The 27,570-nt window shown below is 45.1% G+C and overlaps 1 protein-coding gene across 1 annotated transcript in view; it reads right to left on the bottom strand.

Annotated features, from left to right (window-relative positions):
* Positions 1-23,592, bottom strand: part of p4hb (prolyl 4-hydroxylase, beta polypeptide) — a 30,534-nt gene extending 6,942 nt beyond the window's left edge. Inside the window, exons 1-6 of the mRNA XM_078225755.1 lie at positions 23,291-23,592; positions 14,485-14,691; positions 9,947-10,080; positions 6,635-6,772; positions 1,363-1,467; positions 853-978 (exon numbers count right to left, since the gene is read on the bottom strand). Coding sequence (XP_078081881.1) covers positions 853-978; positions 1,363-1,467; positions 6,635-6,772; positions 9,947-10,080; positions 14,485-14,691; positions 23,291-23,429 — 849 coding nt within the window. The 5' untranslated portion in view covers positions 23,430-23,592. The remainder of the gene's footprint in view (positions 1-852; positions 979-1,362; positions 1,468-6,634; positions 6,773-9,946; positions 10,081-14,484; positions 14,692-23,290) is intronic.
* Positions 23,593-27,570: the final 3,978 nt, after the last annotated feature.

Consider the following 27,570-nt stretch of genomic DNA (forward strand, 5'->3'; position numbering starts at 1 on the left):
TCTATTTCTGACTGTACAGTTACAGTCACTAGACTCATCAGGCAATTTGGATATACCCAGGAAACAGCACCACCTGGAAGTTCCCTCCAAACCACACCACCATCCTGACCTGGAAATATCCATCGCTGGGTCAAAATCCCGAACTCCCAACAGCACTGTGGGTGTACCTACACTACATGGACTGCAGCAGTTCAAACCAGCTCACCGCCACCTTCATGGGTAATTAGGAATGGTCAATAAATGCTGGCCTCGCCAACAACACATGCCATGGTCAAACGGAGGTGGTAATGGAGCTGCCAGCATTCTGTAATTATCGTTCAGCTGAAGCTTATTCCATTCGATCATTGCTACTCTGCACCTACTCCTGCCAGAGTGAAACAAATTGATCCTGGTGGCAAAAGTTTCAGTTGATCCAACAGCCACTGCAGGAGGAGATATCATTCCTGATTTCCACCATCTGGAGTTTAAATACTTCCCAATTTCGCTCCTTAAAACAGCCTCGCCAAGATTGTAACTGGAAAACCTCCACCCACTGGAATCCTCTGCATCTATCCTCATGAATCCCTCTAATCATTTTGAATACCCAAATATATCCAAACTCCAGGAAACACAAACCAAGTGTAATCAGCTCTCAATATAACAATCTTTTCATCCCCAACATATAGTTACAAGGCAACTGACAACATTGCATTTTTAAGAGGACTCTTGGGCCCGCTCAGTATCGCTCAGGTCCAAAGTAAAAGGATTACATAGAGGCACACACAGTTATTCATTTGGTATTTAAGCCACAGATAAAATGCCACACAACTTTTTCCCCTAATCAAGACCAAGTTACTGGCAGTGTCCACTTACTTTGCCCTTGAAGCTCTCTGCTGCCTTCTTGAAGTTGTTCAAATTGCCCTCAAAGGTCGCTGAGCTCTTGGGAATGAACATCAGCACGTGGGTCTTGATATCACCGCCGAAGATCTTTGGAGCAGTCTGCAAGACACAAACAATCATTCAAGAATGAAGTGCTTTCCATCCAAATGCAATCATGCAGCCTAGTTTGATTTGGGTAATTTGCCTCCATTAGAAAGGACAGCCGGTGACACTGTGCCCACCTTAAAGCAACAGTGCTGTCACACGTAACATCACTGAGCTACTGACAAGTGGGTTTTTGGGGTTAGACAGGGAGAGGACGTGCCCCCTTCTACTGAAGAGTGGGTGTCAATGTTTCAGACCACGTCTCGTTCAAGACTCCTGCAGAGTCCGATTACACCATGGGCAACTCAAGTTCCATTACTAATTCTGAAAGTGGGCTTCAGGAAGCGAACACTGGGGAGACACTAGCTCCAGAAAGCATGATAAAATAAAGTTTTGTACCTGCTCAGTGAATTCAATTACTAGAGGGAGCTGATTGTTCTTAATAAATTCAATTATATTCTCCTTTGTAACCTCTCCATCATAGGTGTTACGACCTTCATCAAACTGAAAAAGAGAAACAATATAATTAGCCAGTTAAAAATAAACATTTCAACATCCATCTAAACACTTGGCAACAGCAGTCACACTCTTACCCAACTATACCCTGTTGACAAGTTCCTACAAATACTCGTGTGAAGCAGACAAGCGTTATATTAATTAGATTCTACATGTTATCCAGTTAATACATCCAGAGTGGGGTGGGGGGGAAATCCTAGAAGGACTGAAACAGAAATTCTTGCTTGGAAAGACTTCAGTTTAAATGACCCGGGCATCTAGAATCTTCCCCCATTTCACACAATGAAACATTCCTTTCTTTCTCCTGGCACCAGTCCTTATCCTTTAAAACTATCCAATAAACTGCTGTCACATTGAGGTTCAGCACTAACCGTTTTACATATAACCTACTCCACAGCCACTGCCAAACCGCTCAAGGACACAAGTGCCACCACAGGAATGTCAATCCATTTAGGAACACGAAACACTATTCTGCAATAGATTAATCTCATGGATGCCTCCTAATATCTAGAAGGGGATGCACGAGTAATTTTACTGCAAGAATTCTGGCTGAAGTGTGCAAGACCAGAACTAGGATGACAGATGACCACAATGAATCCAGCAAGAGAATTCAGGGGAAACAGGAATCATTTCCGGTGAATGCCACTGATGCATCGAGAAAATAGATAAGCATACAAGGCAGAAAGGAATGAAAATATATACTGATGGGGCTAGGTGGAGATTGAGGGAGGGGGGGAGCTTGTGTAGAGGACAACAGCAGCATGGGTAAATTGGACTGAACGGCCTGTTTTGGCATTGTAAACACTTTGCTGGACCTATCATGGGCATCTTCTTCAGGCAGAGTTCTATATCACGGGGAGCAGAGGGACAGGAGTAAAAGTAACAGAACAGCACATCTATCCCCAACTCAGCTGCAACTAGAAGGAACACTCTCTGTATCACAAACCAAGGAGCACTTTTACTAACAGCAGTCTATATATAGTCAAGCAGACAGCGGCTCCAATTTAGAAGGGAGTTTTTGCACATTAACACATCCAGCCTGTGTATTAAGTCATGTTAAAGGGATAACTCCCATCGGCAAGTGTGAAATTACACACTTGTGATCAGGTTTAGCACCAGAGAGCACTCAAGATGACGAGCTTCATTTAAACTCTTAAAAGCTCTGACACCACTTTACATTGGAATGAGGCAACCAGCACATTAGAAGAAAAACTTCAATTATCGTGCATTTTCTCCACCACCAGTCAAAGCGCAACAACCCAGGCTTCTGTGGGATCTCTGGATTGACAACGTGGTCAACACTCCCTGGAGTAATGACACTAATCAGTCACCCATGGCAACTGGCATACTGTTCCAACATTACCCTGCATACGTGCACCATCTCACATCAAGTGGGTCAAATACAGGGGAGGAAAAAGTTCTAAATCAAGTCTCCAAATCCTCTCACCTAACACCCAGCCCCAGAAGACAAACAAGCCTTTAAAAATACAATCTTTTTACAGTTAGTGGAGATGTACAAAAGTAAAAGTGTTTATTTATTAGACACAAGTAAGGCTTACATTAACACCACAATGAAGTTACTGTGAAAATCCCCTAGTCGCCACACTCCAGCACCTGTTCAGGTACACGGAGGGAGAATTTAGAATGGCCAATTCACCTAACCTACACATCTTTGGACTGTGGGAGGAAACCGGAGGAAACCCACGCAGACACACGGAGAACATGCAAACTCCACAGACAGTGAGCCAAGGCTGGAATTGAACCCAGATCCCTGGCACAGAGGCAGCAGTGCTAACCACTGCTACTGTGCCACCCTCAAATTGTACTCAAATCTTGCTTCACCTGAACAAACACCAGCATGCCGAGTAAGAATTTGACTCCTAATTGCCTTTCCCATACTGTTGTAGGATCCAGAATTAAATTCTTTGCACACAAGGTGAATGATATTACCTCTTTCGACAAAGCATTTCCTACACAGTAAAAATTTAAAGCATTGCCTGCTTGCTGGGAGATGGGACACAATCCAAGAAATGGTTAAAATTGGCAACCAAAAATGTCTGCTTTAATTTCCCCTTTTAAATTCTGACTCAGCAACCAGTCTGATGCACACATTTCAAACCTGCACATCAACTGATGAACTGGTGACAAGCAGAGCAAACTGGTTCCAAAGGCCACGGGATCACGATCTTGCGTTACTGCTCCTTATGCCTCCCTCACCATGATACTTGAAACCATAACTGGAAATGGTCAGTGCTGAAAGCATTGCTAAAACTCAACGGTCACACGCATTGCTCGTCAGGAGGGGGGCAGAATGAGACATCTCACCCAGCTCAAGCAGAGGACAGACCCGGGCTGGTATCCAGCACCCTACTCAAGCAGAGAACAGAATCAAGCTCAGCTGTGACACACACACATCCATGGATGCTCCACAACATAATGAAAGAATGAAGTCAGGCATTAAACTCCAACCTGTTCTCCACATATCGGCTCCAGTGGGAACGAGGACATCTCAACTCTGGTTACTGGAACCGACCGTCAGGGGATAACCCAGGGGAAAGGCTCACCTTCAGACAGCAAGCTTAGCCGTGGATACCAACATCATCCAAAATACGACCAGCTGAGTTTAATATAAAAATACCCCAGTGCTGGGCAAGTACAACTAAACTAGGGCTGCATTCCCAAGCTGGAGTTAGTGACTAAAAACCTTGACCACAGCCCATTAAAAACAGAACTTGTGGCTAGCATTAATGGAAGTTCCAATCTGTCTGCAACATTAGAGTGCAACTTATTTCATATAACATATATACAACTCAATTAAATTTATCCCTACAATGTTCGGAGATGGAGAAGTCACAGAAATTTAATTCAAAGGGCAGGTTGCTAGGAGCCATTCGTACATACGACACTATCACGCATCACTTCAGTAAAATCATCATTTTCTGGAGACAAATCGCTGGAATGGATGGTGAAAGATTTAGAGCCAAACAGGCAGGCCAGATTAATTCATAATTCTATGAACAAGAATCAGGATTGCTTACCAAAAGCAAATCAGCGTCCCACTAAAGACACAGTAATGATAATAGGCCATACCTTCCAACCATCAGAAAGCAACGGCCTACTGGAATTAAAAGCACACTGACCCGCCCTTCAGAACCACACGGAGACCATGGATGGCCTCAGCCCTTTTGGGGTTTCTTTGGGGTTCTCTCTCCCTCCCCCCTAATCTGATGCTGGGGAGCCAGGAATTTATGGCCCAAAGTATCCAAATGCTGTCACTAATTAGCCTGGTATCAGCAACCTGTAAACACTAACTGCTGTTAGACACAAAGGACAAAAATCTCTTTCTAGCCTTGTGTAAAAGTCACCTGCACCACAATGTTCAAAAGCCAGCATTTGGCCCACAGTCTGTACGCTTTCCTTGGGGGGGGGGGGGAATTATAACAGCAGGAAGTAGAGCGCTGGGGTCACACCACATCTACAGTACTGTGTACAGTTGTGATCTCCTTATTTAAGGGCTGCAAACAGTCTTTATGCGTGGCACTATACAAATTTGTCCTCTTCTCTCAAAACAAGTTAATTAAGGCAGGAGTTTCTGGTAGTGGTGGGGCCGGGGGGGGGAGAAAGTTAGAACTGAACTTCAAACAGCTAAACTGTCAGATTTTCATGAGCAACTGCTGTGCAGACTTACCAGTAAAAGGACACACTTCCCAAACTGATTCGTAAAAGATTTAAGCCAAGCTTTGGACAAACTGAAAGCTGGCGACTGTACCAGAATATTGCTGCCACCCAGTGGCTCCCCTGGAAACTGCAGCTAGATCAATCCAATGTCAAAATGAACTAACTAGGAGGTTGAAACAAGAGTCCCAAGGGTTTCCTCACTCGGCGGGGCGGGGATACAGAATTCCTCTTCCATTTTCAGCCTACATGTTGCCTGGTGGCTAAATTGTCACTCAAGTTCATCCTTTTAGTGGCAAGCTTAAACTGAAGACTTTGGCCCCCATTGCAAAGCAGTCAGGGGGTGAAAATCTCACAATTGTGCCATGAACGGAGCAACGGGATCCCTTTCCTTTATATCTGAGAGTTCAGATCTCCCTAGTCTTTGACAGAATGGCTGCTCAGGACCAACAAGTTACAATTATTTTACTTGGTTAATGTTTTAACTGCATTACAGGAAAAAAAATGGATCTAAGCCACTGAATATTAAAGGGAGGGAAATACTGTCACCCACTGATAATAAGTTCCAGATTCCCAGTGTAACCTAGGAAACATGCGTCAACAGTGGCAATTGTGGCTTACCTGGGTGGGATTACTGTGCCGTCATGCCAAAATGAACTTGTCTAATTGACAGAAAATAGCTACAAGCTCACCTACACAAACGGATTCAGGAGCTACCAGGTCACCAGAAGGCCTGCACCACTAACAGAAAGGCATTAATGTAGGGTTATTTCAGTAACCCAGAGAATTGCCCATTATTGAAGTCAGGGACCAGAATTTAGAATTTAATTGCAGTCACGGTGTTTAGTACGTCAGTAACTGTCGGGAAGGGACACTTCCCACAAGACAAGCGCTTCACCTCCAGCTGTTTCCACCACTTCTGGTGAAATCATCACTGACTAGCACTTGGTGGAACGCAGCCTGACCATTCAACTCACTGGATCATGAACAATCTGCATCTCGGTTCCATTCGCTTGGCGTCATCTCACATTCATTAACACCCCTCCTTCTTGTCCAACAAAGAGCAACCACTCTCCCAGCTTGGTGAGGGAGGGCTGGAGGAAAGACATCCAGATTTCCACACCTGCTCGCTGGATCAACCGAGCTCAAAGCTTATTGATAAGCCCCCCCTTGTTCTGGGCTGCCGGGAAAGGACTTCACCTCGTGTTGCCGATACCCCAGTTATTCAGTCTTTCAGGTTTGGCATTAAAGCTCTCAAAAGCTGCAGAGACCTGACACAACAGCCCAACTACAGCAAAATATCACATGCCCATGGTCACCTTGAATCTTTTGATAAGATGGTAATTTTATCAGCTTGGTCACTGCCAGTTGGTTTGGGGCAGTGTGTGCAATGGGTTTACACCAGTGACTGCGCAACAGAAAATACTGGGTCAGAGGTCAAAACACATCTTACTCTGCAGTTACAAACTCCGCCAATTACCTTCTTGAAAAGGACAACTCCATCCTTCTTCACCTCATACTTGGTAAAGAGATCTGCTGTCGAAGTGATTCCAAATGGCACCTCGTCAAAGGCCTCTGCAGCTTGCAGGAATGTTTTGGCATCATTCCCTTCCACATCCTGAGAGAGAGAGAGACAGCTTTAGTCAGACATTTCCACTCCACTCAAGTGGTAAACCAGTTTACTCCACTGACAGTCAATGGCAGGGTCCTCCATCTCTTACAGGTTTAACATTAAATTAAATAACACCCGAGCTTCAAGCTGATCAAATAAAATGGGATTTCTCTATTCTAGACTGCAGAAACTACCAATGACATCTAGTGACCACACACAAGTTACAATGGCAAGGAGAAACAAGGGTTTTAAAACTTTAACACACTGGAGCTCAAGAATTACCCACTTAATATCTGGTGGGGATCCACCCCCCCCACCCCCAAAATATTTGTTTCTTTAGCATTAGCACAGTGTTCAATTAACTTCAAAACACAAACTCAAATATAGTAATGATTCTATGATAATGGAACTTCAGGCTTCTGCAAGATTGAGAACTAAAGAGACCAAATTGACGAACCTCGGTTTACAAAGATGACATGTGTAAAGGCAGCGAGACAGCTAAAGCCACAATACTCAAGACAGAATTAATAAAAAGGGAGCGCAAACAAGCTAGCTGTGGGAAGATTAACAGCCCTAATAGATCATGCTCTCTCTCATCTGCTCTGTCCAAGAATAGTGTATGGTGACACTCCAGAAATTCAGTCAGTTTATAAATCCAGTGGGTCAGTTATAGAAAGCACTGCTCCATTTGCTGACCATGGCTTGGATCTGGTTACAAAACCACACCACGACGGAAGGACAGTTCCTCTTGTGGGGAAATCTAGAATGGAGGAATCTCCCATTTAAAAACGGAGCGAGGAATTGTTCCTCAGGTTGTCATTAGAATTCCCTTCCACAGTGGACGACCAAGTTAAAATTGATACAGGTTACGGGACGGTGAGGGACGAGGAGGCAGGGCAGACAGGAAAGTGAGTCGAGGCCCATTAGATCAGCCATGGTTTTATTGAATGTCTGAGCAGGTTGGAGGTACCAGATGCTCAGACTGAACCCTTGCCATCAGCACCATTCGACCATCTGTACCAAACTGGCCCACTTGGGAGTCTAGGAATTTTAAGAAATGTATTAAATCTGACTAACAATGAACTCTACCTGTGTGCTAGGTATGGACTTAAGAACATGCATTTCTAAAGCATTCCTTGTGTACTGGAAGAGGTGGAAGAGGACAGACCAAAAGCATGAGAGAGTTTGGGTGTCACCACATCAGAGTCCGTTAAGATATGGAGTGGCTCAATGAATAATACAAGGTGGGTGGGATAGGAGGAAAGTCATGAGAAACCCAGTAAGAGGATTGTGTGGAGATGCACAAAGCTGAAGGTTCTCAGAGAATAGAACAATATGGAGGGTAGCAATAAATAGTTACATTGCACGGGAGCTGGTCGGGATTTGCGTTTCGAGTTTGTTAAAACTTTATCAGTACTGAGGCAGAGTTACTCTGGGAAGCGTCAAGACTCCAGATGACAAAGGCATGATTATATGCAGCCACATACGTACAGGATGTAGAGTGGAGAAAATAGTCTTTGAGAGTAGATCACGTGGGCTAATAAAATGAGAATCTGAGTTAACCAGCACTCCCCAGACTCCACGCTATAGATGATGGAGACTGAGCAACAGGCAAAGCCTCAATACTTACTGAATACTCTGAAGGAAGGTCTTTAACCCTCTTACCCTGAAATGGTAACCATTTCTCTCCCAGGATAATGCCCGACTTGAGTATTCATGCATTGTATTTCAGAACCCTTAATACCGTTTACAGATATGTTCTACAAACAATGCTCCGAACAACACTTCTCTACCCACACTTAACTCCTTAATATAGCTGCTCGTATTATGTAGTGACACACAAAAGCCCACAATTAGTCCCTTGGGATCACCTTTCAAACACTGAGGGGGATGCGAGGGGGACCCAAATCCTGTTGGTCATCACCAGATTCACATAGGACCCAAGACATCCTTTCCTATTCCGAGAGCTTTCACACACACACACTTGTGGCATTTTATCACAAGCAGCCCCGCCTGTCACACCAGTTACAGCACACAGTAGCATTAAAGCCATTAAGCCACAAGCTTTTGCAGTTATAGGTCTGAATCCTCAACCTCCCATTACAGTGGGTTTGGAGTCAAGTTTCTGCTATGTTGGCCTACGCCACTTAGTGCATGGAACTGGAACTAAATTTACAAAATTAGACAAGCTACATTTTCCACTTCTTTTACTAAAAAGGGTTTATTTCTAAGAGTTGTGAAACCCCAGTGCTGTATTTAGAGACCATTCATACTTGTTGCATTTTGCCAGCAAATGAAGCTGCTATTTTCTTAAATTATTTGAAGAATTTCCAAGTGATTTAATATTAATTTGTTTCTCTTCAAGCAGCCAGGGGACAATTAGAGCAAAATAAAAGCACCTTGCTCACAATTCCCCAACTGCAATTCCACAAAGTGACTGCCAGTAAACAGCCACTCAAATTAGTCTTGGTTAGCAACAGGTCTAGCATTTCAGTTTCATCGTGCAGTAGATCTGTGCTACACTGAAAATTCAACGATGGGGGAAAACTCTAGTCACAAAACCAGTCCTCAATCCACTTCTGCAGAAATAATTCTGCTCGAGGAAAGGGAATGGACAACTTGCCCATTCTGTGCAGGAAACAAAATCACCTGCAGGCATGGGTTTGCTAAACAGGCTCTCAGTGGAATGACAGAGGTCGAGGGGTGACCTGATAGAGATCTACAAGATAAGGGGCATGGACAGGTAGTCAGAAGACACACACACACAATCAATTACTAGGCGGCATATGTTTAAGGTGTGAGGGGCACGGTTTAAAAGGAGATGGGTGCCTGGAACTCGCTGCCGGGGAAGGTAGTGGAAGCAGATACAAGTGATTTTTAAGGGATGTCTTGACAAATACATGACTAGAATGGGAATGGAGAGATATGGTCCCCGGAAGGGTAGGGGGGTTTTCAGCATGGTCGATGCAGGCTTTGAAGGACCCGTTCCTGTGCTGTAATTGGTGTTCTCTCGGACAAAATAGACACTGCTGCATGAGTGAACGTAGACTCCGTCATTTCTCACTATAGGAGCAGCCAATTAAACAATGCTGCCCTTATTCATGTTATACACCGTCTTCACTGGAGTTAAGCTCACCCATGCCGTCACACACAATAAGCCTTTTAAGAAATAATCAGTACCTTGAAAAACCCAATGATAACCACATCAGAGGAGTCCACCATCTTCTCAGCAGTATCTGCGTCAGTGATGGTGTCTGCTGCGGGGCCCATGCGTTTCTTCAGCCAGTTCACAATATCTTCATGCTGTCTTCCAGCTAAGAGGAGGAAGATCAAAGCACTTTAAGAAAAAGGAACACTTACTCATGTGCAGCTGTCACACAAAATAATAAGATGCCAGCGACTGGACCAGATATTGAAAGGGCCAATCCGGTTATGACCCACAAGCCAGCAAGAATGTAACTGGCGCCGTTCAGGCTGCATCCAAGATACATGTCAGCAGGTCAAACGCAGGGATGATATTTCAGGTCAATAACCCTTCATCAAAACTGGAGAAGTTAAAAATACATCAACCCAAACGTTTCTCTCTCCACAGGTGCTGCCAGACCTGCTGGGTATTGCCAGCAACTGCAGGACCTTTTCTGCATCCAAGACAAATCACAGTGAAACATTTACTTACCAGGCAGAACCTCCAGCTTCTAACTTGTACAGTCAGGAGGCACTGAAGCACTTCCCCTGCTGTTAGCTCACAGGAGAGCAGCATTGCATTAAAAGGCAAGATAGGCAAACACCTAAAGCAGAAAAGAACAGAGGGATGGGATAAGAGGAAGACAAAGTAGGCTGGGAGGCAGCTTATGTGGAATATAAACACTCTTGTGTTTTACGCTCAGGTGCACTGAATGGCCTGTTATTGCAATGTATACCACGTAATGGTGAACTCAGTGTAAATAGCCCACACCTGGCTGATTTGAAAGGCACTTTTAATTAATCCTGTTGACGTATTACTGGTGAATTGGGGATACTGGCTGAGTTGTATAGTCTTTTAATTTGATTTATTATTGTCACAGTATTGTTTCTTGTGCACTATATAGACAAAGCATACCGTTCATAGAGAAGGAAATAAGAGAATGTAGAATGCGTTACAGTCATAGCTAGGGTGTAGAGAAAGATCAACTTAATTCAAGGCAAGTCCATTCAAAAGTCTGACAGCAGCAGCGAAGCAGCTGTTCGAGTCGGTTGGTACGTGACCTCTTTTTCCCGGTGGAAGAGAGAATGTCCAGGGTGCGTGGGGTCCTTAAATTATGCTGACTGCTTTGCCAAGGCAGTGGGAAGTGTAGACAGAGTCACTGGATAATTAAGCTTCTGTTCCCAGAGACCACTCCATCTGACGAAGGAACAGCGCTCCGAAAACTTATGGTATTTGCTACCAAATAAACCAGTTGGACTTTAACCTGGTGTTGTGAGACTTCTTACTGTGCTTACCCCAGTCCAACGCCAGCATCTCCACATCATGACTCCCATTGTACAGGACAGTGGGACGTTCACAATGTTGATTTAAATTATGCACTGACGTCTTTTGGCGTTAAGCAGAAAAACCAGCAAGTCTCGCTCTAAACGCACACCCCCAGGCACACCACAAGTTTGCGACAGTAGCTGCTGAGTGAACCAATAGGATTCATTGCACCGCTCAAAGGTTACAATGGCTTTAATGAATCCCAACCAACTGGGTTTCAGTATCAGCTAGCTACCGGCTCGAGGAAGTCTGGAAGCCAGCTAATCTAAAAGCAATAAGAGCATTATCCATTCCTCTTGGATCTGCCTTTAGAATCCCCAATATCAGATCTGTTCTTGCAAAGTGGTCAGGTGGGAGAAAACAGTTGCATTCCAATCTAACATATCTAGCATGCGTGCCCATGTGCCACTGAATTGGCACATTATGAGCACAAGTAGAAGAGAAAATGTATTCTGTTTGATCATGGAGTTTATAGGGAATCACTTGGTAACTCAGTAAGCAGGCCACATGCTTCACATGGACCAGAATCGAGAAATACATCATGGTCAGAGATACTGGTCAAATGATCCAAAGGGCTGAAATTAGCCACAAAGCCACCCATTGCCGAGGCGTATATACTTAAAATGGGTGCCTTACCCAGTAAACATTGTCAACTGGGGCTGTGGAATCATGCCCCAAGTGGAGGGAAATCGAGTTAATGTTTCACATTGATGACCCTGAAGTCAGAAATGGAAAGGTTCAAGATGCTATGGATTATAACAATAGAAGCTTCAAACTGAGGCGAGAGAGAGAGCGCACAAAAAGAAAGTCTGATATAGACACAGGAGAAATTAGCAGTCAAAAGGGGAGATAATGCTCAAAAGCAGGGGTCAAAAATAGTTAGCCCCATTTTCACCTTGCAAGCTGAAACAAAATCCAAACTGTGGAGGAGTTTCAACCTTTCACTGCTTCAATCTTGTGAGTGGATCAGATCAAAACTGTCCAGTCAAGGAGAAAGATTCCCCAACTGAGAGAAAAACCACAAAGTTTCCTTACTCAGAGCAGAGATTTAATAACAGAATCATACATTCATGGATAAAAGCCATGAATGCTACCCAATACAGAAGTGATAGAGGATATGATTCAAAGTGCGAAAATGAGAATTTCACTTTGAGTGACAAGTCAACAACAAACCCAGCGCAATGATGGGATTTCCCCAAAGACCAACTTTCTAACAACTGTCACAATGAAAAACTCATTACACCAATTGAAGATACACAATTTCACAAGTGAATCCATATATTGTAATCTCAACTTCTCCATAAGATTGAAGTCTGGTGGCAGGGTGGCGTCCCCCCCCCCCCCCCCCCCGTGTCCGTGTGGGTTTCCTCCCACAGTCTAAAGATGTGCGGGTTGGGTGTGGATTGGCCAGGCTAAATGGACCCTAGTGTCAGGGGGATTAACAGGGTAAATGTGTGGGGTTACAGGAGTAGGGCCTGGGCAGGATTGGGGTTGGTACAGACTCAATGGGCCGAATGGCCTCCTTCTGTACTGTTGGGATTCTATGATTCTTAAATATGATCAAAGTGATGGCCTCAAAAAAGTGGGCTATTTATTTGCATTAGCAAGATCAAATATTTTCTTCTGCAAATTTTAGGTCCATGCACTTTTAATTATCGGTCACATTTCAGAGAAAGAAAAAAAACTTTCTGGGAATTTGAGTAAACCACTCAAAAGCTGTGGAAGCTTTCAATAAAAAAGTTCTCTGATGGATATTGTCCATTCCGAGTTTCCCAAGATGGCAGCAAGCAGCTTTCTTGAACTGCTGCATTGTGCGGCAGAGATATCCCCAGAGAAAGGAGTTGGACATTCCAAGATTTTGGTTCAGTACATGATATGTCCACATTGACAAGAAACAGAAAGGACTGGGATAGGTTGTTGAACAAAGACCAGATACATCACTGCAGTACAGGTGACTAATCAATTGGCACTAATCATAGAATAACCCCATGTATATACACTGTTAATTTATCATGGCCAAGCAACCTAACCCACACATCTTTGGATTGTGGGAGGAAACCCATGCAGACACGGGGAGAACATGCAAACTCTGCACAGTCACCCGCAGCTAGAATCAAACCCAGGTCCCCGGCACTGTGAGGCAGAAATGCTAACCACTGTGCCACCCAATACCAGAAATACAGCCAATGAATTATTTCAAAGCAACTTCAGTTGTTTTAAGCGTAATCTGCACTGGACCATCCATAAACAACTGGACTAAATGCCAAGACAGTGCAGCATAATTCTGTTAACTGTGTACCGTTCTGGGCGCCACACTATAGGAGGGTTGTGAACACCTTGAGAGAGTGTGAGGAGTGGTTTAAGAAATGAGAAACTTAAGTTATGAGGTTAGAGTTGGGACTGTTGCATTTGGAGCGGTGGCCAAATGAAGATTTGATAGATGTTCAAAATCATGAGGGGGCTGGACAGAGTAGATAGGGAGAAACTGTGCCCAATTATAAAAGGATCAAGAACAAAGGTACATGAACCAAGTAGTAAATGTGATGCACTTTTTCACACAGCGAGTGGTTTGGAATGTGCTACCTGGAGTGTGGTGGAAGCAGGTCCAATCGAGGCATTCAAGAGGACATCATGTTTACTTGAATAGAAACATGGTGCAGGGGTCCAGGGAAAAGGCACAGAATTGGCACCAAGTCATGATGCTCATTTGAAGAGCCAGTGCAGACACGATGGACCAAATGGCCTGTGGTATCACAGCAAAGTGTGATACGTGGCGATTGAGCACAAGTTCAAGAGTGCAGAGCAGCAGTGGAACACAGAGCCAAGCGTACTGAACAGCAGTTAAACAAGAGTCCAAACGTATGCCCTGCAGAGATGGAGCACAAGTCCAAGCTCTCATTGAGACAGTTAAAGGACAGCGATTGGAGATCGACAGTTGAGCTCTGACAGTTGATGCTCGGAGCACAGAGTATGGAGGTCTTTGTTGTCCTCCTTTGTATAGTTTGCTTCAAATAAATAATTCCTTCACCTGCCAAGTAATCGTAGAGCCTTGCAATTATGACAGCCTCCTGCACTGTAACATGTGAATTCTGTGATTGGTTGCACTAATAATAGTTTTCCAGCTCAAGAGCTAGAGATTGATAGTTGCTTAACAATTTCAGACTCATTTACACATTCACTGTACTGTTGCAATAGGAATCTTCATTACCTGAATAATCCTTAGGGTTGCTCTTATCGCCATTTTTAAAAAACTTGATGGTCGGGTATCCCCGTACTGAAAACATCTGCGCGAGGTCAGATTCCTCGGTGGCATCTACTTTCGCAAGTCTGATCTGAGAGCCTTCTTCTTTCAGCTTTGTGGCAGCTTTGGCATATTCAGGGGCAAGTGCTTTGCAGTGTCCACACCAGGGAGCATCTGTGGGGAAAACACAGGTCAGATCAGATCAAAGATAGCAAACGTGCAACTGGGTTTATGTTTCAGGACAAACCCAAATAAACTCTCGGCTGCAGCACTCCACATATTCCCCCAACCCAGAATTCCCAGAGTCTAAATCACAAATTTACAACATTTCTTTCGGAGCAAATGGGAAGCCATGGAATTTCAAAAGTAGCCTTTTTCCACATTCAGGAGAATGATGGGATAAATACTGCAACACATTAATGACCAATTTATTAGGATGCATGTTGAAAGTTATTAGAGGTGGCAAGGGTAGTCTGGTACTAAAAGACTAAAATCCAGGTAGACTAATTTAGAAATGAATATAGCACAGAAAGTATGACATACCTGGAATTACAAGAGATACAATTGCATAGAAACACAACCCGTTAGAGATTTTAAATATTTATTTTTGAAAGTATTCTGTACACCTTGGCCAAATACAGACTGCCCCATGGCATAATGGGATGAAAACTAAGTGAGATGGACCACATTCTTGAAGAACAATACGGCCACAGGGCATAGTTTCCAGATACTAAATGCATGAGACAATCCATTTTTTTTTAATAATAAGAAATGCTTAGCAGACAGGAAGAATGGAAACTCTTGAACTTTATGGAGCGACAGTGGGAAAGATACCTTTGAACTCTATTACTTATGTAATAGAGGTTGCTAAAAGACAAGTGGGTGGGAGCTTCTGGACCAATGAACTCTCATGCTGCCAGAGTGTAGGATGTAATTGGCCAAGTGAATAACCCATATTAACATGATTTTCCATCTTGGGCACATAATTTCCAAAGTATAATTACAGAATGTCTTGATAATTTAGAGTAATTTGAGCTGTTTTAAATTGCTCTCCCTCCATGGTGGAAACCAGGCCTGGGTCAATAAAGTAAGTCTTCAACCAGAAACTACTGTCAGTGATTGCTCTATTTGCTGAGCTGTATTAATAAAGAGCAATTTCCTGCATGAGGCCAGCAAAATACAGGGATCTCTGAAAAACTTTATTATTCTATGATTCTAAACCATTTCCTGTACTCTAATGATTTCATCGAAATGAGGGGGGAGATGGTAAAATTCACACTATGGTAACACATACCAGAGTAAACTAACTAGAAACAGCCAGTGTTGGCAGAGTGCATTACTAAGATAGTACACAGGCAGCACAATTGGGCACCCACATATAAGAACATAAGAAATAGGAGCAGGAGTAGGCCATCTAGCCCCTCGAGCCTGCCCTGCTATTCAATAAGATCATGGCTGATCTGAAGTGGATCAGTTCCACTTACCCGCCTGATCCCTATAACCCCTAATTCCCTGACCGATCAGGAATCCATCTATCCGTGATTTAAACATATTCAACGAGGTAGCCTCCACCACTTCAGTGGGCAGAGAATTCCAGAGATTCACCACCCTCAGAGAGAAGAAGTTCCTCCTCAACTCTGTCCTAAACTGACCCCCCTTTATTTTGAGGCTGTGCCCTCTAGTTCCCTTTCTAAGTGGAAAGAATCTCTCCATCTCTACCCTATCCAGTCCCTTCATTATCTTATAGGTCTCTACAAGACCCCCCCCCCCCCCCCCCCTCAGCCTTCTAAATTCCAACGAATACAAACCCAATCTGCTCAGTCTCTCCTCATAATCAACACCCCTCATCTCTGGTATCAACCTGAAAGACTAGATACAATCAGTTATACAGGAATACCCCAATGGGAAGAGCAGCTGCATCTTACTCCCTGAACAGATGCAGCAACCTCCTGAAGCAGGGCTCGTCCTTCAGAACAAGCAGAAAGACAACAAGAATGTGGTGCAGCCCCTCAGAAGGTCACCAAGTCCTTTGACCAAGCTGTTGCAGCTCTTGCTGTCTCACTCCCACCCCTCCTGCAAGAGACAAACACTCAATACAAACAGGCCAAGAACCAGCTAGTCAACGGGGAAGAAAACAAGAAATGGCCAGGGAGCTGCATTAAAACAAACTTCAGTGGTTTACCACAAGAACACAAGAGAAACTCAAAATTCTACACAGATCCTTATCTGTGTGGCAATCGTGACATTTAAACTAGATAAAATTTTGAACAAAAACAATAGCAGATGAAGGCAGAGCAGTACCTTCAATCTCACAGGCAGCTCTCCAATAACCAGCCCACTGCATCACACATTAAATGTCATGTGATTTCCAATACTGTATACATTCTTTCCAAGACTGTACTGGTTACTGGGTACAACATAGCCACTTCTAAATCAGCCCACTCCAACCAAAAGCAAGCAGCACAGTATTAAAAATGTTAAGACTCCAGACAGCAGGAAAAAAAGCTCGAAAGAAACAGTAACCCAACACCCGACTGCAGTTAGTCATTCACACCGAGTCACGTGTCCTCTGACCAGCAATCACAGCGCCATTTTAAATTGGCATGAATCAACTCCTCAGGTTGGTACTGGGCAAATAACCTTCAGAACGTTCCAATATCATCGCGCAGAAAGTCAAAAGGCCAAGGAGGCAACTTGCCAATTAATACATTAACCAGGACACTGGTCCTTCACTCAATCGTGTAAAAATAGGGAAGTGATTACAGCCATTTGCTAATCTGACTCTTGTCATGTCGCTCAGGAAGTTGATGGACAGGTTTTAAGCAGTACCAGGAATGCCACGTTATTAGAAAATAGCCAATAGGAGTAAACCTCCAATTCTTCCTCTCCTGAACAGGGACATTAGATTACTCCACAACGAACACACCCCTCAAACCTTCAAAACAAGCAAGCAGTCAGCCAGATAGAAAAGGAGGATGAGATACACAATGGAGGTCAATTCTGTCCTCACTTAGTGTACTTTCCCATCAGGGGAACATCTGGTATTGTTTTAGGAGCCAGAACACCAGGTAACTGTCAGACTATAGTAGCCCCCATCCAAATCAGCACAGACCATGGATAGAACCATTAATCTGTGATGTGCTCACAGCCCCCACCTCGCGAATATATTCAACTCCACCCAGCAACCTTAAATTTGATCACCAGTTAGCCCAACTTTACAAGTGGCAACATTAAAAAAAATATTGTCCAGGAGGTAACTCACTGACCTACAGCATCCCCCAACGAAGGTGCAAATCAGACCGGGCAAAGTGAATAGTGGAAGGAAGGACGGACAGACCCAAGGTCCAGGTACAATTACTCTTCTTGCCCCAACACAGCAATAGAAACAAACTAAAAAGCTGCAATTAAAGTTAACCTAGAATCTCAACTAAAGATAATTAGAAATACTGACATTTTTAACCATGTCAGTAAGGGGCAGCATGGTGGCAGTGGTTAGCACTGCTGCTGCCTCAGTTCAATTCCCGGCTTGAGTCACTGTGGAGAGTTTGCACATTCTCCCTGTGTCTGCGTGGGTTTCCTCCGAGTGCTCCGGCCTCCTCCCACAGCCCAAAGATATTGGGGGTTAGGTGGATTGGCCATGCTAAATTCTCCCTCAGTGTACCCAAACAGGTACCGGAGTGTGGCAACTGGGGGATTTTCACAGCAACTTCATCGCAGTGTTAATGTAAGCCTACTTGTCACTAATGAATAAACTTTTAACTTTCGAGGAGTCAATTAGCTAGTATTTTTCCAGTTGGAGACTGTTCTTGCTCTGCATCCCTGGGTCTTGCCTCTTGTTAATTGCGTCAGTGCCACCAAACCAGTCACTAAGTGAAGCAAATTCCTGACTGAAGTCCATGGACACATTGGGCCTGCACAGAATCTGAAACAGCATCTCAGTCTAATGCCACAATGCAGCAAGATGTACTACAGTTGGGTTTACAACACCACATCTGGTCAATTTGTACTGGGATTGCTCCTTCACTACAGTTAGGTTTCTGGGGCAGGAACATGTCAACTAATGCTGTCTTTCCCTAAACAGGGGCCTGCATTTAAACATGTTCATCATTCTGAAGGGGGGAGGGAGGCAAATTTTGACAGGAAAAATGTCAAAGAAAATTTGACATCAAGGGTTCGAGCGTGTTGCATTGGTACTTCCTCAAAATCATTCTCCTGGAATGTAGTTACATCAGGAAAACATTTCTTGGTGATCCCAAAATTAAATTTTTGTTAATATTAACCAGTGATAAATATAGCCCACAGCCCTTTCAGCAAAGGACCACCGGAATACCTGCCTACTAATGCCACTTTACAACACCAATTTCAGATTGAAGTGGAAATAACCACCACTGCATGCTATCATAAAAGAAAAATACTGCGGATGCTGGAATCTGAAACAAAAACAGAAAACGCTGGAAAATCTCAGCAGGTCTGACAGTATCTGAGGAGAGAGAATAGAGCCAATGTTTCGAGTCAGAGTGACCCTTTGTCAGAGATAAGAGCAAAGAAAAAAACCCACTGCATTCTAAATGCCTGTAATCTCGATTCCAGGGTTTGCAGTGCAACAGATCAATAAAGCTAATACATAGAATTTGATAGCAAATCATTCAGTTCCAGAGGTTGCCAACTGGTCAATTAAATACACATGGAAGAGACTCCTTCACAAACCAGGCAAACAACATGCAGAGGACAGCCAGCATGAACCTTAGCACAGTTCACTATAGCTCCCATCTACAGGACCGGGAATCTAGCAAGACTGAATGCAGTACACAGCTCCACTCCAGAAGCTGAATATTTAACAGAGCAACCCGAATTTTAATTATTAATGAGGCAGAAACTGAGTTGGAAAAACAATTAGTTCAACACAGCCACCAAGTCTAATCCCCATCTGTTAGCCCCCTAAATATGTGGCAACATATCAAGTGCATTATGGATCAACACTTATTGTAGACAACACTACTGGATGCCTCACTCCATTTACAATGCAAGTTGCATCTATATTTACATGGCATTCAAACATTTTTAGATAAAGGGGAGACAGAGTGGCAACGTCACAGAACTAGTAATTCAGAAGGTCAGGCTCAGTGGTCTGGAAATATGGGGTTCAGATCCCACCATGGCAGCTGATGCTAGCGACAGTAACGGTGACTGCGAGACCATTTTGCCAAAAAGTTTCCACTAAACAGCAGCCGTAGTCCATGCAGTGGCTGCCCCAGTTCTCAGCGTGTGGCCCCAGACCTTGGAATGTGCCAGTTTGCAACACGCTGCTAACACAAAGCAGATCAAAATAGCATCTCCTTAGTGGATGGCTCGAGCAGTAACTGGATGGGTTTCAGTGTGCATCCCTGAAGGATAGGCTGTAGTACACCTGGCCCTGTGTTAAGCAGGTTTTCAGGAAGGGCTCTCAAAGGGCTCTCTAGAGACACTAAGATGTGTGCAAGATCTGACAGGCAAGGTCCTTCTCACTAACTAAGCAACATCTTGGTGCTGGTGGGGTGCCCATTTCACTGACTTGACACTCCCCAAATAGCTGGAGGAAAAGAACCAAGAGCCACAACGCCAACCTCGTTCCCTAGCTCAGTAGCAGTGGTACCTTAAGGGGGAAGAGGCCAACTTCTAATAGGATTCATTTCTGTTGACTCTCCATATTCCGCAATGTCAACAGGCAAAAGTAGTTACACAACATGGCTCATAATGACAAGAAAAGAAAATAATTTATTGTACAATAGCAAAGTCCACCACAAAGTTACACCATCACTTAAATAACCTCAGTAGCACCAGAAAATGTCAGCGATCTATGTAAACCAGAGACAGGTACAATGATCACACCTACTGAACAGAATCGGAACAAAAACTTGCACAGCAGAGCTTCAGCACCGGTGTCAGGCAAACATTATACTCGTGCCATTTTCCCACCCCATTCATCCCCTCTTCTGTCTAGGAGGTCAGACAAGATGCCAGTCATTGTAACGGTTGCTTTGAATTCCTTAGATTTATTTAGTGACTACTGTACTTTTTATAGAGCTGGCTTTGAACTCCCTACACAAGTGGAAATATATTTTGTACGCCAACGCTTCGTGTCCTCAGAAGACTTCTCTCAGGTCACCCCCCTCAGCCTTCTCTTTCCCAACAAACTTAACCCTTCAGTTCTGGGATCATCCACCCAAATCTTTTATGAACCTTCCTCAGCACCTTAAAATAATCAACTATTTGATTAGTTTAATGAAAAACTTCATAATTTGCAGTCTTACTGGCTTTTAAGCCAACTAGACCCCAACATGTCTGGACTTTCTATACAAAACCATATCTCACCATCTCATTTAAACATTGTGCTAAACAAACATTTGGTGCAAGTTAGGCCGTCATTATGACCAAGATAATTGCCATTAACAGGATAGACCAACGCAGGAAAATAGAAAATATTCAAGTCGGGCACCTTCTGTGGGCAAAAGTAAAGGCAGACAAGTGGCAGGGAATTTTAATCCCAAAAACAAAACATTCCTTCCACAGATGCTGCCTTACTGCTGAGTATTTCCAGCATTTACAGTACTTCATTGCTACATGTGACAGAGACCCATTTTCCCCCATCCACCTGACAAACATTAAATAAACCACTTTCCTCAAAGACAAGGCAGCAGCTCGGTAACGTGCAAAGGCCAGAAGCGTGCGCAGAATTTCACAGACAGGTGATAAATTCCTGGCTCTGCAGTTTAAACTATACCAAGCTCTTTAATTTTTAAAAAAATACAAAATGGCTTATGCTACATTACTGTTACTCCCTTGCAACAAATAACCTGCAAACCCTGATGCCAAACTTAAATAGATTTGGCACAATGAGCTAAAATAATTAATTGCCAGTTCCATGATTTACTGGAAACAGCTGCTGTCTAAAGGATCCTTAACAAAGGCTTTGCAGCTGCAAGGTGCTGTTAAAAATGTTATCCCAATTACATACTGGAAGCCAGTTACAGGCTATAGAATTTAGTGCCTTAAAGACATCCCCTTGTCCTTTAAACAGGGCCTACAGGACGGGACCTTCCTAATCTTAACAATCCTTACAGTACAATTTCATTTCAAAGAAATCAATCCTCAGCCACAATGGTCAGCGAGAAACCAGAAGTATTTAAAACTGACACTCGCTGCTAAAGGCCTTCCATCTTTGTTTGAAAAATCACGCATCATTCTCGTGTGTTTTTAGATATTTGGAAAAGGGGCGATGTTAGTCTAACTTCGCTGTTTGACCTGGCAAACAGGACACTCCCTCTCCAGCCCACCATGCAATCTGGGATTGGGAAAGCAATGTCAGTCTCCCACCCACTGACTCTCGTACACGTCAACTCTATCCAAATTCACAACACCCGCCTCCTTCACTTATTCTGCTGGTCGCTAGTGGCCGACAGAAGCTGTCAATTCGCCGGGTCCTTTTCCTGCTCAAGTACGTGCAGTTTATACACGTACGATTTCTTACAAAAAAAAAACCAAGGCCCTGTCTGCCGCCTTAAGGAAGTGTCCTGGTTAACATTCAGCTTCTTGGGATCACCAACTGCTCCACTCTGCCGAGTGCAGTTTCAGCTTTTAATGCAGATTCCCGGCAATGTTTAAATGCTGTGTTTTTAGAGAGAGAAAAAATCAGCAATGTCTTTCTCATGGAACCACTTGGCCCACTTCAGCAAAAATGAGGAAGCCACAAAGATACCATCAGAAAGATAGCAAGAGGAACAGAACTCAAATCAAACCAAAAAACTGAAGTCCACAGTTAGTCAGTGAAGTAGTAAAATAATTTCACTACACACTGGTCGAGTTTCCTGGGCCAGTGAAAGTTACAAAAGACTGCAGCTGGCTTTTTAAGTCAGTCCCATACAAAGGCAAGGCAGAGCTTGCCAAGTGTCAGGGAGCAAACAAGACCAGAGGTAGGGACCGGGTAAAGGGTAATCCTACTCGCCATTTGGGGACAGGAGTCGGTGTAGTGAGTGCCGACCACCCAAAGGGAGATGAACACTTAAAAAAAATGTTAACTGCTGAACATCTGATGGTTCAATACCAGCTACAGATCATTTGTTGTTACAATAAAGAGGTTTTTTTTTGCTAAAAGATAGTTACACAAAGTCATGACAACCAGTCCCTCCAACCAGCAATAAACTTCCTTCTCTGCATTGTTAATTGCACGAGATCTGTTAATTAGAACAAGTTGTAAATTACAATTAGTTCGTTGCTCGCCACCGAATGAATGAATCAGATGGGGCTCATTGCAGGGGAATCGATTGTCAATTAGACATAACTTGCTGCTAGCCCAAGGATTTAATTGCTAGTTAGACAGGCTTGCTGTAGTCAGAAGTTAGTTGCTAGTTAGGGTCTGCTGTTAATCAGAAAGGAATGAGTTGTTGATAGTTAGAAAATAATTGGTTACTAGTTAAGACAAGGCTTGTTGTTAGTCAGAAAAGAATGAGTTGTTAGTTAGACAGGAGTTGCTGTTAGAAGAGAATTGGTTACTAGTCAAGACATGAGTTGCTGATAGTTAGAAAATTGGTTACTAGTTAAGACAAGGCTTGTTGTTAGTCAGAATGGACTGAGTTGCTAGTTAGACAGGAGTTGTTGATAGAAGAGAATTAGTTGCTAGTTAAAAGAGAATACAAGTTAGACAGGAGTTAGTCAGAAGGGAACTGATGACTAGTTAGACAGCTGGTTAGAGCAGTGGCCTTGCCGTGCTGGTTAAAGGCCCCTCTCCCTCACTTACAGAACTCCACCAGGAGGTGCTGGTATTTCTGAAGCGCCTCCTCGAAGTTGTCTTTCTTCAGCACCAACACCTCATCCTCCACCGGGATGTCGGCGGCCAAGGCCAGGGCGGCCAAACACAGCAGGCGGACAGGCCACATGGCGGGGTGCGAGTGTGAGGGGAGGCCGGGGCTGGGCTGAGGGGAGGCTGGGCTGTGGCGGCTGTCGGTGTCTCGGGCCCGGGACTCGCGGCTTCACCGGGAACGTGGCAGCGGGAGAGAGAGAACTGCTACTGCGCACGCGCTTAAATCACCGCTTAGCGGCTCGTGGAGCCCGCTGATTGGCCCGCCCTGTCAGCGGAAGTGCAGTCCAGCGGAAACTTCCGGGTTAGGGGTCAGAGGTCTCTCTGCTGCCAGGATCAAACATGGTGGCGCCCATAGATTGTTCCCCTACACAGAGAGGCAAACACACACAACCTTAGAGAGGGAGACACTCCCCCACACCCAACCCCATAGAGAGAGAGACACTCCCCCACACCCAACCCCATAGAGAGAGACACTCCCCCACACCCAACCCCATAGAGAGAGAGACACTCCCCCACACCCAACCCCATAGAGAGAGAGACACTCCCCCACACCCAACCCCATAGAGAGAGAGAGACACTCCCCCACACCCAACCCCATAGAGAGAGAGAGACACTCCCCCACACCCAACCCCATAGAGAGAGACACTCCCCCACACCCAACCCCATAGAGAGAGAGACACTCCCCCACACCCAACCCCATAGAGAGAGAGACACTCCCCCACACCCAACCCCATAGAGAGAGACACTCCCCCACACCCAACCCCATAGAGAGAGAGAGACACTCCCCCACACCCAACCCCATAGAGAGAGACACTCCCCCACACCCAACCCCATAGAGAGAGAGAGACACTCCCCCACACCCAACCCCATAGAGAGAGAGAGACACTCCCCCACACCCAACCCCATAGAGAGAGACACTCCCCCACACCAAACCCCATAGAGAGAGAGAGACACTCCCCCACACCCAACCCCATAGAGAGAGAGAGACACTCCCCCACACCCAACCCCATAGAGAGAGACACTCCCCCACACCCAACCCCATAGAGAGAGACACTCCCCCTCACCCAACCCCATAGAGAGAGACACTCCCCCACACCCAACCCCACAGAGATATATTCCCCCACACCCAACCCCATAAAGAGAGACACTCCCCCACATCCAACCCCATAGAGAGACTCCCCCACACCCAACCCCACAGAGAGAAACACTCCCCCACATCCAACCCCACAGAGAGAGACACTCCCCCACAGAGATACACTCCCCCACAGCCAATCCCACAGAGAGATAAACTTCTCCACACCCAACCCCATAGAGAGAGACTCCGCCCCCGCCCCCGCCCCGCCCCAAACCCATAGGGAGAGACTTCCCCCACACCCAACCCCATAGGGAGAGAGACACTCCCCGACACCCAACCCCATAGAGAGAGAGAGACACTCCCCCACAGCCAACCCCATAGAGAGAGACACTCCCCCACACCCAACCCCATAGAGAGAGAGAGACACTCCCCCACACCCAACCCCATAGAGAGAGAGAGACACTCCCCCACACCCAACCCCATAGAGAGAGACACTCCCCCACACCCAACCCCATAGAGAGAGAGAGACACTCCCCCACACCCAACCCCATAGAGAGAGAGAGACACTCCCCCACACCCAACCCCATAGAGAGAGACACTCCCCCACACCCAACCCCATAGAGAGAGAGAGACACTCCCCCACACCCAACCCCATAGAGAGAGAGAGACACTCCCCCACACCCAACCCCATAGAGAGAGACACTCCCCCACACCCAACCCCATAGAGAGAGAGAGACACTCCCCCACACCCAACCCCATAGAGAGAGAGAGACACTCCCCCACACCCAACCCCATAGAGAGAGACACTCCCCCACACCCAACCCCATAGAGAGAGAGAGACACTCCCCCACACCCAACCCCATAGAGAGAGAGAGACACTCCCCCACACCCAACCCCATAGAGAGAGACACTCCCCCACACCCAACCCCATAGAGAGAGACACTCCCCCTCACCCAACCCCATAGAGAGAGACACTCCCCCACACCCAACCCCACAGAGATATATTCCCCCACACCCAACCCCATAAAGAGAGACACTCCCCCACATCCAACCCCATAGAGAGACTCCCCCACACCCAACCCCACAGAGAGAAACACTCCCCCACATCCAACCCCACAGAGAGAGACACTCCCCCACAGAGATACACTCCCCCACAGCCAATCCCACAGAGAGATAAACTTCTCCACACCCAACCCCATAGAGAGAGACTCCGCCCCCGCCCCGCCCCAAACCCATAGGGAGAGACTTCCCCCACACCCAACCCCATAGGGAGAGAGACACTCCCCGACACCCAACCCCATAGAGAGAGAGAGAGGGACTCCCCCACAACCAAAGCCATAGAGGGAGACTTCCCCAACACCCAACCCCATAGAGAGAGAGAGAGACTCTCCCATACCCAGCCTCACAGAGAGAGAGAGAGACTCCCTCACACCAATCACACTCCTATACCCCAGTCCTGTCTCTGACCTCTTGTCCTGTAGCGATGTCCAAATACTGCAACATTGTCAGGGATGCCCATTCTTTCATTGGGAGATTTTTTATCTGACAGGTCTTTTATCCCAGCTTTCATCTCTCAAGTAGGGATACACCTCCACCTGCAGATATCCCTCCAAGCCATGCACCATCCTGACTTGGAAATATATCGTGTTCTTTTAGTTTCATTTCCTGGGACAAAACTCTGGAACTCGCTTCTTAACAGCACTGTGAGTGCACCTATACCACATGGATTGCAGTGGTAAAGAAGGTGGCTCACCACCACCTTCTCAATGGCAATTAGGGATGGGCAGTAAATGCTGGTCTCGCCGATGACGCCCCTATCCCATAAAGTAATACCAAAAAAATGTTGGGCTTCATCTATAATCCCCACACCCATGAGCGGGAGCAAAGAACAGTACAGCACAGGAACAGGCCCTCCAAGCCTGTGCCGATCACGTTGTTCTATCTAAACGAGCCACTTCTATCCCTCTATTCCCCGTTCGTTCATATGCCTATCAAGATAAGTCTTAAATGTGGTTAATGTAACTGCCTCATGGTGGCCTTTTTTGTGGTACCTTATCAAAGGCTTTTTGGAAATCCAAGTAAATTTCATATATTGGTTTCCCATTTATCTATCTTACTCATTACCACCTCAAAGAATTCTGATAAATTTGTCAGACATGATTTCCCTTCGTGAAGCCATGTTGACGCTGCTTGATCCCATATATATTTCTAAATTCTCTGTAATAACATCCTTGGATTTTTTTAATTCATTCATGGGACATGGGCGTCGCTGGCTGGCCAGCATTTATTGTCCATCCCTAGTTGCCCTTGTTCAGAGGACAGTTGAGAGTCACAGTGGATAGCACTGCTGCCTCACAGGGACCCGGGTTCAATTCCTCAGGTCACTGTCTGTGTAGAGTCTGCACATTCTCCCCGTGTCTGTGTGGGTTTTCTCCCACAGTTCAAAGATGCGTGGGTTAGGTTGATTGGCCATGCTAAATTGACCCTAGTGTCAGTGGATTAACAGGATAAATATGTGGGGTTATGGGAATAGAGCCTGGGTGGGATTGTATTTGGTGCCAATGGGCTGAATGGCCTCCTTCTGCACTGTAGGCATTCTATGATTCAACCACATTTTCCCAATGACAGATGTTAAGCTAACTGGACTTTGGTTAACTGTTATTTGTCTCCCTCCCTTTTGAAATAAGGCAGAAAACATTGGCAGTTTTCCAATCCTCTAAGAGAGTTTCCTAGAATTTGAGGATCCTTGGAAGATTACCACCAGTGCATCTATTATTTCTGTAGCTACTTCCTTTAATATCCTAGGATGCAACCCGTCAGGTTTAGGGACCTTATTGACATTTGTTCCCATTAGTTCCCCTAGTACATTTTCCCTACAGATAGTTATCGTAGTTTGCCCATTTTGGCCTTTGTTTATTTGGTATTTTTGAATATTATTAGTGCCTTCTACTGTGAAGACTGGTGCTAACTATTTATTTAATTCCTCTGCCAGTTCCTGGTTAGAAGTTTAACAACACCAGGTTAAAGTCCAACAGGTTTATTTGGTAGCAAAAGCCACACAAGCTCACCTGAAGAAGGGGCTTAGAGCTCCGAAAGCTTGTGTGGCTTTTGCTACCAAATAAACCTGTTGGACTTTAACCTG

This window comes from Mustelus asterias, chromosome 12, assembly GCF_964213995.1.
Source record: "Mustelus asterias chromosome 12, sMusAst1.hap1.1, whole genome shotgun sequence".
NCBI classification, from domain to species: domain Eukaryota; kingdom Metazoa; phylum Chordata; class Chondrichthyes; order Carcharhiniformes; family Triakidae; genus Mustelus; species Mustelus asterias.